Raw genomic sequence first — 14,736 nt, forward strand, 5'->3', positions numbered from 1 at the left:
TGTAGCTGATATCACCTACCAAAAATTGGAGTCATTTGGTCTTGTTTGTCATTGAAACATACTCAATAGGAACTCGTTAATGTGGGTAAGTCAGTAGCCTAAATTACACTGAAAAGATTAGCTTGACAGAGCCATTTTGTGGGTTAAAGATTTTCACATGCAACTACAACTTCATGACTAGATCTTCAAGAGCTGGAAATGTCTACAAGTGTCTCAGTGTCAGGTGAGATGTGCTGCTGTAGTTCTAAGAGAGGTTTTCAAGGGCCAAGTGGAGGTTTTTCAGTTCCTCATTCATTTGACTGAGTGCCTTTTTGACTTTCTGAAATGTGTTCATAACCTCTATGCTGTTGGTGAATGGGTCGTAGTGCAGAGAAAAAGGCTTCTTGATCTTCATCGCGTAGTTTCTGTGGGGGAAGAAGACAGAGCTGCTAGTTTGGAAGCCATTTCCCTAAGCGTAAAACCTGCAAGACCTAATTTCTCAGTACATGGACGTATCGGGGAGCAGAGGCTGCTGTGACACCTCCTCACTGTTACTCCTTAATGTTGCCTGGTGCAGTACATACTCCCCACAGCTGAACTACTTGCATCCCAAAATATCCACAGTGCCTGCTTTTCAGCATGGCTGGCTCAGACCCATCTGTGCTCTTACAGCTCTGTGTTAACACAATTCAGACTTATTACAACCACAAGCTGAGGAATGCAGGAACACAGCATGTCTGCCGCCTTCACTTCCAAGAAGTAACCTGGAGTAGCTCTTTCTGCATAAAATTCTAAAAACCTCTTGATACTAGGCATCCTGGGCTATTTTGCTGTCTCTTTTAAAAGAAAAAAAACGTTTTCAACAATGTTTCCATTAAGTACATGCTGGTAGGAACCCCCTGTACTGATGTTGCCTTATGTTTTCCATTCTGACAGATTCTTGTGCCTTTGGTTATTTTGAGCAGCTTTGGCTGTGCAACTATCCTGAAAAAAATGTATGAAAAAGCTTCAAGCCTGAGAATAGTGTATTCCTTGTCCCTGTAAGCTCTTTTCAGGTTTGCCTGAGTCAAATGCTCTCTCTTCTGCCAGTGAATTCTCAGCCACGTTTTTACGCACATTAATAATTTAATGTGAACTTTCAGATTTAAGATGAGGGGCCTAATTTTCCATTGCTATAACCCCAGCAAACAGTGTTTCTGGGGAAAAGGTGGAGGGAGCAGGGAAGATGTCTGGCCCAGGTTCTCTTCCTCTAATAAATTCCTCATTTCAGCTCCTACATGTTTCCCAGTAGCTCCACAACCAGCCTCCTGCCTCCAGCTAGAATTGGTCATGTTGTTCTAACTGATGGAGATGAAGGTCAGAATTTAAACCCTGCTTACTTTAAAGAAAAAAAAGTTTAAAAAAAAATTCTTACTGCATAACATAACACAGTCAAAGAAATGCATTTAGAAACACCTCAAGCTAATTTGAAATAATGTTATTTAGGTTGCAGTCAGCTACTTTGTAGAAATTAGATTGCCTGTGAGTGCTGATTCTGCATTCTTGTGCAGATATAATCAGAGGAGAAAGGCAATCTTATTTTTAAGCCCCTGCTGATCCATGCTAATTCCCGAGTCTGATATGAAATTTCTGTGTGACCTCGGGTAAATCAGTTCTTCATGACCTCCTATTTGTGTGGACTAGCACATAGGTACCTCAACTGTGGGACTGCACTCTACTCTCACTATTCAGCTACAGAATTTATTTCAGAAGTTGCTAAAATGAAGCATTGCTAAGATGAAGCATGGGACAGGGCATAATAATATATAGCTACAATTTTCTGTTAAGCTTTTCTGAAATAAACAATGTCGTATTTAACTTTGTTGTAGAAAAGCCACTGTGCAGATGAAGTGCATAATGAGATAGCCTGGCATGGTTATTACAGTAGTGGTAGATATATTTGAGATTAGGATTCAAGCCGGTGTGTCCCCTCAATGAAAATACCCAAAACCACTTTACTTACTGAAGCTTGGCCTTGGCATCTTCCAAATTTTCTGCTATGAAATATACAGGCTGGAAGGCTTGATCCTGATAGGGGTGAACTGCAGTCACTTCTGGATCAAAAGGCTTGTACTCTGGCTTGTTTGATAAAGCGTACTTTGTAACAGGAAGAACACAGGTTAGAGCAGGTAAATGAACAAGGCAAGAGTGCCTGCTGGGCTGTCAAATGCTCTTTGTGGAATAAAGGTAATATCAAGTCCTGTTCTTTCACAGGTGAAAACTGCTTTTCATAATTAGCAGTTAATAAAATAGTAAATAATTTATAAAAAGAAGTAAAAAGAAAAAAAAAAAAGGCGGTATTTCCTGTATTAGTCACGTATGAATGGGTACCATAGCCACATTCTCAGACAGGGAGGAGAAAATCTATACCACCACCCAACATCTGAATATCTAGAAGAAAAAGTAATAACATGCTGCTTTTTTCAACTAGTATCATAGAAGATTCACAATCCTCTGCAGCACTATTGCAAAATCCTCAGCCCATGTCACAAATCTCACATTTCCTGCTGCACTGTTTTTTGGGCCCGCAGATGTTATTCTATGTGTTCTTCTCAGGTTTTTCTACATTGTCCCTTCAGGCAGACAGGAGGATTATGGAAGACACTTATGTCTACACTGCGGTTCATGGGCGCTTATATCACTTGTTTACACATACTGGAGATACCTTTAAACCATCCAGCAGCAGAGCTGGTGACAGTGTGATTCCATAGGTATTGGTGTTTGCTGTTTAGGTCTTGCACAGGGCCCTGGGAAGACAGTGCAGCTCAGGCTTAAAGTGAGTTTCTGCACAGTTTGTCTGCCCCTGAAACCCAAATGAAATAGTTTAAAGCTAGCTCAGCTCCAGTGACATTTGAACTGCACCATAGATGTGCCTAAAAGCTGGTTTGGCCTCCAATCAGCCAGGTTGGTGAGAGCCATGGCCGCTTCGGTGAAGTGTCCGGGGTACAACCGAAAAGGAAAAAGGCTAGTCCTAGTCAACATCAAGACTTTTCTTTCTACATTCAGCCTGGACAGTGGGCACCACCCACCTAGGGACAGTCTTTTAGTACCCACCCATTCTTTGAGATCTGCCCATTTATCTTTCTCTCTTCTTCCCCAGTTTTCAGAAGGGTGCCTTCACTATTTTAGGATTCAAATGCCAGCTCCCATGGTACTTGTAAAGAATTAGTGAGAGTAGGTGACTGCACAAGACTTTCAGCTCAATCTGTTAACTGGAAAAATTCAGACAGTACCTTTAATCACATTTTCAGATATTTCACTGAACTGAGCCTGAACTCTCTATCACTGGAGACCTGCCTTAACCAGTAGGCCAATTTGCTGCAGAACTGGTGCAGAAATTAATACAGGGCTATTTTAAATAAATAAAAAAAAAAGAGAGCAAGAATATAAAATGCTAAAAGATGGTGTTTTTCCTGTTCTTCATTTGCAGTGTGTAATTGAAGAGTAAACCTTGGAGAGCACTCATACAATTTAAGATGGATGGTATACACAAACGTGAGGCTGCTCTTATAATCTTAGAAGCTCTGGGGACTAATGGGAAAAGATTTCAGAAACTCAAAACCTGACAGGGGTCCCGCTATGCTGTCAGTGTTGAAGCAGAGCTGAAATCCTGTTGATTTCAGTGGAAGTTCATCTTGAAACCGCATGGCCTTAAAGGCCTCTACAAGTTAAGTACTTGTTGTGCTGCAAGGAAAGCATATGTAGCTATGAGTGCTGCCAGAAGTGTAGTATGAGCCATAAGATTTTACAGTATGTAGGATAGAGTCCAGCTGAGTGTTAACAGGAGAAGCATTTTGGATAATGTAGAACAGCTGACAGAATATAGTGAAATAAACAGTGCAATACTGAGAGCTGTTGAGGAGGAATTCTTGCAGTTCAGAAGAGGCAAGGTTGGCCAGCAGTCAGACCTATTACAACTGCTCAGTTTAGACTTGGGTATGGTTATCCTGTCCCTTCCAATACTTAGCTGTTGTCACTAAATGATTTGTTAGATAACATGGATTCAAGTGCAAGTCTCATGCAGAGGGTGCCTAGCTCTACCTCTCATCCTCTGCCTTTCTCCCAGGTTATGTCCTGAGTTTGGGCAGGATCAGCTCATCCACAGAAATAACTACCTGAAGCTGAGTTCAAACTGGTCAGAGTGGGTGCTGTGGAGAAGAGGAAAACATTTTGAAGATTTCATAATCAGGATGTGGTTCCCTGGGTTACAGTCACACACCCACAGAGTCGGTCCAGGCTGCAGTTCGGGGATGTTCCCAGGCTCCTTGCTGATGCTAAGTTCTCACATAACAGCTGGATGTACTGCTGCTCACCCTCTCCAGCTGGTTAGATGCTATCTTCTTGGAGCCAACCAACTAGCCTTAGTAACATGTGCCTTTATTGCTTCCTCAGTGACCAAATCATCCTGCTGTTCCTGGTTCAGAAGCCTTCAGTGATGAGGAAATCCCTGCTTTGTACAGGTTGCTGCAGCATGTTTCCTCCATCACATGAGCTGCAGTGAGCCTGCCTGTGCCAAATATCATAGAATCATAGAATATTTTGAGGTGGAAGGGACCTTTAAAAGTCATCTACAGCAAGGACATCTTTAGCTAGATCAGGTTCCTCTGACCCCCATCCAACCCGACCTTGAACTTTTCCAGGGACTGGGCTTCTACCACTTCTCTGGGCAGCCTGTTCCAGTGCTTCACCAACCCTCACTGTAAAAAAATTTCTTCCTTATATGTAGCCTAACTCTACCCTCTTTTAGTTTAAAACCACTACTCCTTGTCCTGACACAATTGGCCCTGCTAAAAAAATTGCCCAAATCTTTCTTACAAGCCCCTTTTAAGTACTGAAAGGCAGCAATAAGGTCTCCCCAGAGCCTTCTCTTCTTCTGGCTGAACAGCTCCAACTGTCTCAGCCTTTTCTCACAGATGTGCTCCAGCCTCCTGATCATTTTTTTGTCCCTCCTCTGGGCTCACTCCAACAGGTCCATGTCTTTCTTGTACTGAGGGTATGCCAATCAGATAAATGATATGGAATCGAGTTTGAGGCCTCCATGCCAAGCCCACATCTGGGCCCATACTGAGAAGACTTGCAGCTAATTATCAGGAGGAACAGGCTTTCTTTCAAGCAGTAGCAAAACTTATCTAGAGCTTTCTCAAGAGCAAGTCTACGACTGCAAATTGATCTTTGCAAGAAGCTGAAGGCTATCATGAGCCTCTCTATCTTCCAATCTTCATCTTCTCGAACAAAACTGCATAACCGCTGCTGAATTTGTAAATATCCCTTCTAAGAAATAGACACTGCACTACACATATTTCCTCTCTTCAGCTTAAAAGAAACAGTTGGTATACATTTTCAAGTTGCTAGCAGGTGCTTAGACATAGGACCTCAGCACTTTACTTATACTGCCTCTGTCTATACTGAAGTTAGAATCAGATTATTTTTGCAAACTAGAATGATTAAATGGAAACATTTCTGTATTTCAGTTTTGTTCCAAATAAAAATATGAGATTAATCAGTCAGCCATAAATGGAAACTTTAGTGCTTAAGTCCATGGATAGAATTAATTTGTGTACAAGAAGTTACAGATGCTCAAGGCGAAGTGCACAGAACCCACTAAGCTGCTGTCCCAAAAGCTACAGTGAAGAACTGGCTGACCTCGCATATGGATTGTCCAGGGCGCATAGCAACATCGCTGGTGAACAGTTTGGCCATATTCAGACTGTCTTAGGTGTTACATGCAAGATGGACACACTTTTGAAAGGGACGTAATCCTTCTTCATTACCTGTTGAATATAAATACTATCACATCTGCATGTAATTTCAGTATTATGATGGATGAAGACCTAGGTGGACCCAGCTGTATTAAAAGCTTATCCAACAGCATTACCCAACAACTACTGATGATAAAAATAATTACAAGAATCTGCCATTTATCAACTCAAGGACGGTTACTACTTCCATTGTCAGTTTTAGAGGCAGGGAATTTGAGATGCAGTTATACTTTCGCATTATATAGCACAGTTTTGTGAACAAGCAGTTCTTGCCTACTACTTTAATCAAAAGCAGAAAAGCTCATGGGTGTCTGATGAAAAAAAAGAGTAGAAAGAGAGGAGAAAGAGCACAAGTTTGGTACACTCAGCTCCAGCCACAAAAAGCGAACATTTCTGATGCAACTTTTACCTTAATCTGTGTCAAAATTAAACAGAAAAAGGAGGTAACATCATGCAGCTAGATTCTGTGGTGCCTATTACTATGAAAGCTGCATTAAATATAGGAACCATGGTTACCTCTGGCCTTCAGTACCCTGTTTAAAAGGTAAATGCATTTGATTTAAAACTATAAAGTATTCAGACGGGCAGAGAAGAATAAATGTTGCCTTGAACTGTGCTTTGATATTGGACCTTTCTGGTTTTACCATGTAAATAAAAGCAAGCCTAGGTTTGCTGTTTGTTGGCTGTGGATATACCAAGTGCCGAAGTATTCTCAGAAAAACGGTAGCCTTATCCTAAACCAGATAGACATGTAAACCAAATGCATTGCACTGGAGCCTAATTTGTAGGGGAGCTCACTGATCTGCTGTTTCAGATCTGCTGATCTGAAAGTTTCATTGTTCTACAGATGAGTGCTGCAATACTGCTAGCCCACTTCTGCTCATGTTCATGAGCAATTAGGTGCAAGATCAGGTGCTATGTAGAGAGGAAGACACATTTATTTCTCTAGAGGGCTAACGAACATGCAAATCTCGCAGTTTACCAAGAGAGAAAGCAAATCAGATACCACAGAGTTTGCTCACAAAAGTCTCCAAATTGCAAGTGTTGGGAGAAAACCAGTGCTAAGCTCGGCAGGTGGTAAGATGAAGGTTGATGTTTGGGAGGGTTCCCCTTTCTATATGTTAACTCTCAACTGCCCTGTTGGGACTCCTATTAGAAATGTCTTGAGGTATGGTAACATGTTGTTTCTTCCTTCTGTCAAACGGCTGGAAAGTGGGCTGACCTGTATACCATTAGGAGAGTTTTGTAATATGTTTATTGTCATAACAATCCAGTTATGGGAGTCCAAGGCGTGCTAATCCAGCCTTGGTTCCATGTGAATGTATCATGTAGCTGGCTGTTAGGCTGCCGTGTCTATTTGTTAAGCTTAAAATATATCTCCTGTGAAAAAATGTATTTCTCTTCATAAAAATGTTTGAAAAGAGTGCTTTTTATTTTCCTTTGGCTCTTAGTAAGTCTAAAAAATCATCCAGTATCCACACAACCTGAAAAAATTGAGACCTACTGATAACAGTTTAGGGCTTTTGCACTTAGAAACTGATCATCTGCTTCTGTGCTCTGCAAAACTGAGGAGAAAATTATTATCTCCCTTATCAGCTGTTTGTCCAAAGGAGGGGAAACCTGTAAGATTTCTGTAAGTGTACAGTACCTGCTTCCACAGTTAATCTGTCCAGGCAGGGCAGTATCAAACATACGTATGCAGATTTTCGTCTATATAAAACTTGAGCTGGGACTAGTTTTGAAATGTATTTAGGAGTGTAAAATACTAAAACATTTTCTTTTTGTCACTGTCGATGCTAGTTACAGTTTCTTTGCACTTTATTTCGTTCAATCACTCAGTGTCTTTCTGATTCATATGGGAATGTTAATGGCATGGACAAAGCAGCAGAGTTCATAATAGGCATAATATTGCCCTCTAGTGAGTAACTTAGCAAGGTACATGAGTTTTATGTTCAAGTCAACCCTATTACTACTGGCCAGGAGCAGTAAGAAGCAAATCTAATACTTTACAGGAAGGTTGCTTTCATTGCATTTCATCTCTTTAGGTGGAAGACAGGTATAATCCTACAGTAGCTTTCCTCCTACTCAGTAGCTTCTGGGAAGGGAGAATGAATTTCTTTGCAAAAGAAAAATCAATGGTTTAAATCATACTGTTTTATGTGAGGAAACAATATTTTGCTTTTACCATAGAGCTCAGAAAACTGGATTACGGAAATCTTTCAATACAATAGGTTTGACACATACCGTCAGCTCCCCATAAGATGAAAGCAGTCCTGCCCCATAAGCTTTGATCGATCCGTTTTGCTTGCAGAGACCAAACTCCACAGTGAACCAATAAAGCTGGTAGTAAGAACAACATATGAAAAAGTCTCATCTGACAGCTAATCTTTAAGCTTCTAATTTTCCCTTTAATATTATTTTATCCTTCTTCCTTAATGCCTTTGTACTTTCAAATCTTATAGTTGTGTATTTTCAAAAAAAAAAGTATTTTCTCTCTCAACTTATAAACACACCCAGATTGTAACATATTTTTTCAAAACTTACCATCCTTCCCACTCTCACCCCCAGAGAAAAAAAAAAAAAAAAAAGCTAAAAAAAATGCTAATGATAATTACATGGGTAAAAAAAGCCATATAAAGTCCTATTCCCTTCTTTCTTTGGAAGATGATACAAATCAGCCTGCAGCCTCTCAGCCCTGAGGTTCGTTAGTCAGTGGAAGCTGACAGTTTTCAACCCATAGTCCCCAGTAGGACAGGTAGACCCCCAGAGAGGGTACAAGAGCCTAGGAAAGGTATTTGAAGGACAGTTTCCTTCCTCCTTTGTCCGTGTGATAGCATTCAGAATAATTGAAGAATGACCTAGCAGCAATCTACCCTTTAAGATTATGCTAATTACATCTTTATCATGCTCCACTAGAAAATAAAGATACATCCTCTGGGCTTTTCTTGCAATGAAGCATGCTTAGAATCATACTTCCTTTACCTGCTGGGCAGAAGCAGAATAAAAGCAACTCTTGGCTCTGCCAACCTGTTAGTGCTTCCCTTATTATAGCATCTAAGGAGATGGATAGTGGAAGACCAATTCTGGACAGAGCCTGGCCCCTGAGCAGCTGAACAGGTGTTGTGCAGAAGAAAAACATGGAAAACATGAGGCACTTCAAGAATATGGCTTTGTGTCACAACTCTTCAGGGTTCCTTTAGGGACATGTAACTCTTCGCTGCCTCATACACAGGGCTGAACCTTGGATTCGGCCTAGCCATAAGTATTGCATTCTCAGACCCTTCTCAAAAGAATTGCAGGCAGTTTGTAAAATAATGTGAAATGCTGTTATTCTGGCTATTCTGCCTCTTATTTTCGTGCTCTTTCTTTCTTCCACTTTCTTTCACATGTCTTATAATTTTGGCAACTTCTTTTTAGCCTGCAAATTTATCGCTAAAGAAACTGCATGCCAGGATCTTTCTTTCTGCAGAATCCTGAGCTGCTTTCTCTACAGTTCAGCTAATAATTCTGCATTCTTATTATGTTAATAATCTTTACTTTTATTATTTCACTGTGAAAAGTCTTTCAAGTATCTCCTCACTTTGCAGAAGGTCTTTTTGACTGGAAAATGAGACATGGGAAGAGGAGGAATTCTTTTTAGTGTTTCCTTAGATATCCTGTATTTGGCTTTCAGTTAGTGAGGTTCTTTCAGCTCTCACTGTCTCATGGTACCAGTGGCACTCTGTGGACGACACAGACACTGGTAATTTCCCATATATTGTTACATGGATCCACCTGCTTAGAGAAGTCCAGGGATTGAATGAAACAATGGCATTTCAAAGGTTGTCTTACAAACATAAGCCACGGCAACAAGCAAAGTTGAGATGCTTTAAATAAACTTTCAGTTTTCTTAAATGTTGTGGTATTATCTAAGCTAGTTACCTACATTCTCTTTATAATGAACAGAAAACAACAGGGGCTTCCAGAGAGAAAAAAGAATTTATGTTAGAGGTCTATGTCAGGATAGCAAATACATTACAGGTTTTTCTCTATCTTCACCTTCTAGTGAAGGAAGCTAAACTATAAATCTAGATTAGATGTATAACTTTTAAACAATTGAAGACTGACATGTTAATCCAGAATATGTTTACTGTTCAGAACGCTTGAATGGCTCCTACAGTATCGTATTCTCACAGATCCTGAACTGCAGGTAGCCCTTTCAAAAAATGTGCTTTTATTCTACCTCTCCAAACCCTAGATGATACTATAACAATTTCAGATATGAGACCCATCATCCTTCTAACCTTAACCCTATCTCTAATCTAGTCCTAGCCAGTCCAGGGTTAGAAAAGGGTGCTTGCACAGTAATGCTATGTGAGCCACTGGCCCTCACCCAATCTAACCTAGACCTGGATAACGATGCAAAATGGCTCTCCAGGACTGATAATTCTTTTAACCCTAGCAAAGGCCTCTTTAGACTCAGAGAGGGGAAATTGCAGAGGAAATGTGGATGTGTCACTGCCTCTTTCCACATAATCCACTCACATCACCAGCCCAGGACCTGGATGATGCTATGAAAAATTCAGCTTTTGCTCTCCAAACTCTAATCTTACCTAGTCCTGACCCAAGGAAAGATATATGCAGATAGATTTCAGGTGAGCCATAATCTCTTTCATACAGTGCCTTGTTCCACTTCACCATAAGTGGGGCTGTGGGCTGGGTGAGGAATTTCAGGAGTGACAGTCTCCTCCCATCCACCCCCTTTCCTGAATCATCCTCACAAGGCTCCTCTCCCCCCCTGAAAAAATCACCAAGACTGGGAAATGGCTGTCGTTATTAAAAAAAAAAAAATCATCTGGCCTCCGGCCCACTTTCAGAGCAGGTTAAGACAGCAACGAGGGGCTGCATGAGTTGTTTTGGCAGATATGTACAACCTAGTGACTCAGAACCAAATGACAGTACCTGCTCTCAAACTGCTTTTAGGTGCTCACCTATTTTTTGAGATTAATGCATACAAGATTAATCAAATTCTGATAGCTCCCTGCACCTTATGTGGGAGAAATGCAGAAAGCACATTGGATACCCAGTCTATTAGGAGAATCTGGAAAGCGAGTTGGGACCCTTCTGTGGCTGAAATTGTAGAAACTCAGCTTCAGCAATATATTCTTATCAAAGCAAAAAGTACAAGCTTTTCCTCAGGTGGAATCACATGCTTCTGGGCTCTCCCAAAGGGACTCCTGTCACTGCTCCAGCACCTCCCTAACCTGTGGATGAGGAGAAGAGACAACCCTGCTGATGCTCCTATTTAATCTGAGACACTGGAGAAGAGCCTTCTTTGCACAGTAAGGGACATGCAGTGAATCGTTTGGGTTTTCCCTCCAATATTAAACTGCCATCTGTACTTACTGTGGCCAGTTTCTCAATCTCAGCTTCAGATGATCCAAGAGAAGCCAGTCCAATATCCTAAAGCAAGTAAGCAAGCAGGCAGTGTTACACTAGTGTGATTATTCAGCCCAAGGGAGAGAAAGAGGGGAAGGGGGAGGACCACATCATTTCTAGCATGAATAGCATGAACTATTCATTGTTTGTGTCACCCAAAATGACCTTCCATGGTTTCCAGGATGCCTACCTCTCCCTGGCCCCCAGCTACATACCACTGGGAGCCACATTAGATGAGCGTTTAATCCTCAGTGTTCTCTGTGTAAAGTTAACCATCTCTTGGCTTAATGCTGGGCTATCCCTCACAGAAATTTATAGGGCGGTATGAGAAGGAAGGACAGTAAGGTGGGTTTTATCTTTGCCATTACCTTTTTGTCTCTCACTCTCTTTCTGACAACCCTTATGAGTGGGTCAGATCCATGCAGGGAGGAGTCTGTTTACTTTCATCTGTGCTCCCTGTTAATTGTTATTCTCACAATAGGAATCTGTAGATGTCTCTTCTTAGCTATCCCGGGAGCCATGTCATGCAGCAAACAAGCAAAATTAGGGCATTTTCACCATTTGTCCTCTCATATTGAATAAAACCAAAAAGAATTTTCATGGGGTGACTTTCAACTGTGAAAATACTTTGTGGGAAAAAAAAAAAAAGTGAACATTCATTTCATGTGACCCCACGTTGTATAGTCTGTGTTATAGATGGGAAAAGAGGAAAGCTGAAAGTTTTGAAATTGCTGTAATCTTTTATTTCTAATGTGTCTTCGGTTCTAGTATTGAACTGAACTGAAGAGGTTTCTTCCAGAATGAATTATAGACCGCTAGGATATTTTAAGTACTACTCATCTATTTATGACCAAAATGGAAACTGGCATATATCCAAGTCGATACAACTGGAAACCCTATTATATGAGACGAACTGGCTTTCTTTTTAAGATATTCTGATGGGGACCTACATCATGTAACCCCTCTACTCTTATTTCCAGTTTCCACACTGACCACTGATTGATAGGCCCAGAATATAAGTTATCTTCTTCCCTCTGCTATGGTTTTGAGGCACATTCGTAGTCCTGAAGTCTTTAATTATACGAGGTCATTGAGTTCGCTCGAGTCTGACACCGACTGGTCGTACTAAGTAGCCTCTTATTGTACAAAGAAGCCCTGTTTGCTTTTTGAAGCCTCCTCACCAGTGTGAGCAATGCTGTGAGAATCTGGTGAGTTGTAAAAGGAAAAATAACTCTAATGAGTGACATGGTAATGGACGCAATTAAAGTATCATGTGAAATAAAAGTGTACATCCAGGGACAGAACCAGCCTTGGGGCTTGATGGCTGTTGCTGGTTAGGTTCATGTGGTGTAGGACAGGAAGTCAGGGGAACAGCGTGGTCAGTACAACTCAAACACACAGCACCACAAAGGCTCCACTGGCATCCTTCTGCAGACTGATACGGCCCTCCCACAGACAAGTCCCACAAGCACTGCCTGCCCTTCCTTTTACATGATGTCCATAGGGAGCAGTCCTACCACTCCCTTAGACTAAATGTCTCCCAGGGCACTGCTAGCCCACCACCCTTGGAGGTTTTGACTCAGACACAATCAAGTCTTAAAATAGTGTTTCAAGCACGGTCAGCTGCATGCCTTTGAGGCACGTCTGACCTGTTATCCAGAGCAGTTGGCTAAACAGTCAGCAAAACAAGCTTCTTACCTGTGAGAACTGGGCAAACTCCTTGTCAGCTAGCATGGGAACATGACCCAACAACTCATGGCAGCAGTCTCTGGAAAACAAGTGATCTTCATGTTTAATAAATGTTTCTTTTCCTGCCCTACCTGAACTTCCCGTGAAGGACTTTAGCCTATAGACCCTCCAAAGCGAGATAGTGTGAGGGCTGCTCCACAGTAGCTGCCTTCATACCTGGCCTGGCTCCGCAGGTAGTGTGACAGAGCATTGCCTTCTGCCATGGGGAGCCGGCTGCCCCCCGCTACCTTGGCTGTTGTCTCATTTGGGATGGCATGGGCACTAGTCTCCTATGTCACAACATCTTTGAGAGGCCCCTGTTTTGTCCCAGCGTACAACAAAAGCATCTGTGCAAACTTGTAATTTCTCATGAAATGTAATTGCTGTTGTCTAGCCAGCACTTACTGGGAGAGCTTCACAGTAGGGAATCAAACCCCAGCAGATGGTAACTGAAGGCAGGATGAAAAGATTAAACCAGATATTCTCCAGTCTTTTCCTTCCCCAGACAACTTTGCAAGAGTGACAGAGACCCACACCCTCTCATGCATGACTTCCCCTTCTAACTCTCCAGCTACCAGTTTCTCCAATTGTTTCATTCTGTGGACTACTGGATAACAGTCCAGAGCTGTTCCCATGAGAACCATCCCAAACACATTCAGAAGGACAGGATTGTACCAGAGCATCAAACTTACGGTTCTGGGGAATGCATAGGAGAAGAGAAATGCCTTATATACTGTGTGCTCTGGAAGACACGAAATGCCAGGCTAGCAAGGAAGTCACGAGCAGACAGCAGTCCTGCAGCTGGTCTCAGCTGGAAACCTGTTCTCTCTGCCAAGGGAAGTGAGACCTAATTTAGGCGTTTCTAGGGTTAGCTACATGGCACACTTACTTCAGATAAGCAGTCTCGGAGGACTTTCATGCTCTGTTGCATTAGGTCCCTCCACCTAAACATAATAGGAACATCCTGGCTTACCATTATTAACATGCCCCTGTACTGTTATGGGTCCAATTACTGCAGCAGCAAATCACCTAGCCATCCATCCTACACGTATTCACCCAGCAACAATATGAGGTATGGCAGTACTTCCTACCCCAGTTTACATTTTTAGCACATTTACACACAATTATCTACGAAGTCCCACATATCAGTGATGTGTCTGCGGTTGCATATGATCCTTATGATCAAGCAGGGGGCAGAACCTGCATTTTCAGTTCTGGCTAGTCTATTAATTCTTGGACTATCTCTCTCGTTTCCTATATAGTATATGCAAAAGAAAAACATGAGTTAGATAAGGGACACACCCCACCCCTACACTTGTCCGAGAGCACCTGGCTCTTCCCTGATGCTAGGTTACTGTTTAGCCCTCTCCTGCAGTCTTTCATATTCCCTGCACTGAAACACCTGGTACCCCACACTATTGAAGACAGAAGTGGGTGGATCATGGGTCTGCTCCAGTCTGAGGAATTCTGTTCCTCAACGGGCCTAATTCGACATACCCCAGAGGTAGTATAGGAGCATACTATTCAACTTCGTTTCCCCTTGTCAGTGCATGCTCCACATGTATAAACTAGCTCAGCACTCGCAAAACTTGCTTTCAATTTTATCTTTCTGCCTGGACTTCATTAGAATAGGAACATGCAGGAGAAAGAGCAAACAGGTCCTCGTCAGAGATAAGGATGGTGGAATTTGTCCCTGAACCAAGAGTTTCCATTAATGCTTTCACCTATTTTTCCCCCCTGGTTGGTTTGGTTTTTTTTGCCGTTATGTTTGTCTAGAACTAACTACACAGCGCCTCCGTGATGTGATCACGGG

General features: G+C 41.9%; 1 protein-coding gene across 1 annotated transcript in view; it reads right to left on the bottom strand.

Moving 5' to 3' along the window:
* Positions 1-244: 244 nt before the first annotated feature.
* Positions 245-14,736, bottom strand: part of LOC104352213 (tyrosine 3-monooxygenase) — a 32,363-nt gene continuing 17,871 nt past the window's right edge. Inside the window, exons 7-12 of the mRNA XM_009958492.2 lie at positions 13,616-13,751; positions 12,894-12,963; positions 11,163-11,219; positions 8,022-8,117; positions 1,982-2,115; positions 245-404 (exon numbers count right to left, since the gene is read on the bottom strand). Of these exons, the coding sequence (XP_009956794.2) occupies positions 245-404; positions 1,982-2,115; positions 8,022-8,117; positions 11,163-11,219; positions 12,894-12,963; positions 13,616-13,751 (653 nt within the window). The remainder of the gene's footprint in view (positions 405-1,981; positions 2,116-8,021; positions 8,118-11,162; positions 11,220-12,893; positions 12,964-13,615; positions 13,752-14,736) is intronic.

The sequence above is a fragment of the Leptosomus discolor genome, chromosome 1 (assembly GCF_034619465.1).
Source record: "Leptosomus discolor isolate bLepDis1 chromosome 1, bLepDis1.hap2, whole genome shotgun sequence".
In the NCBI taxonomy this organism is placed as follows: Eukaryota; Metazoa; Chordata; class Aves; order Leptosomiformes; family Leptosomidae; genus Leptosomus; species Leptosomus discolor.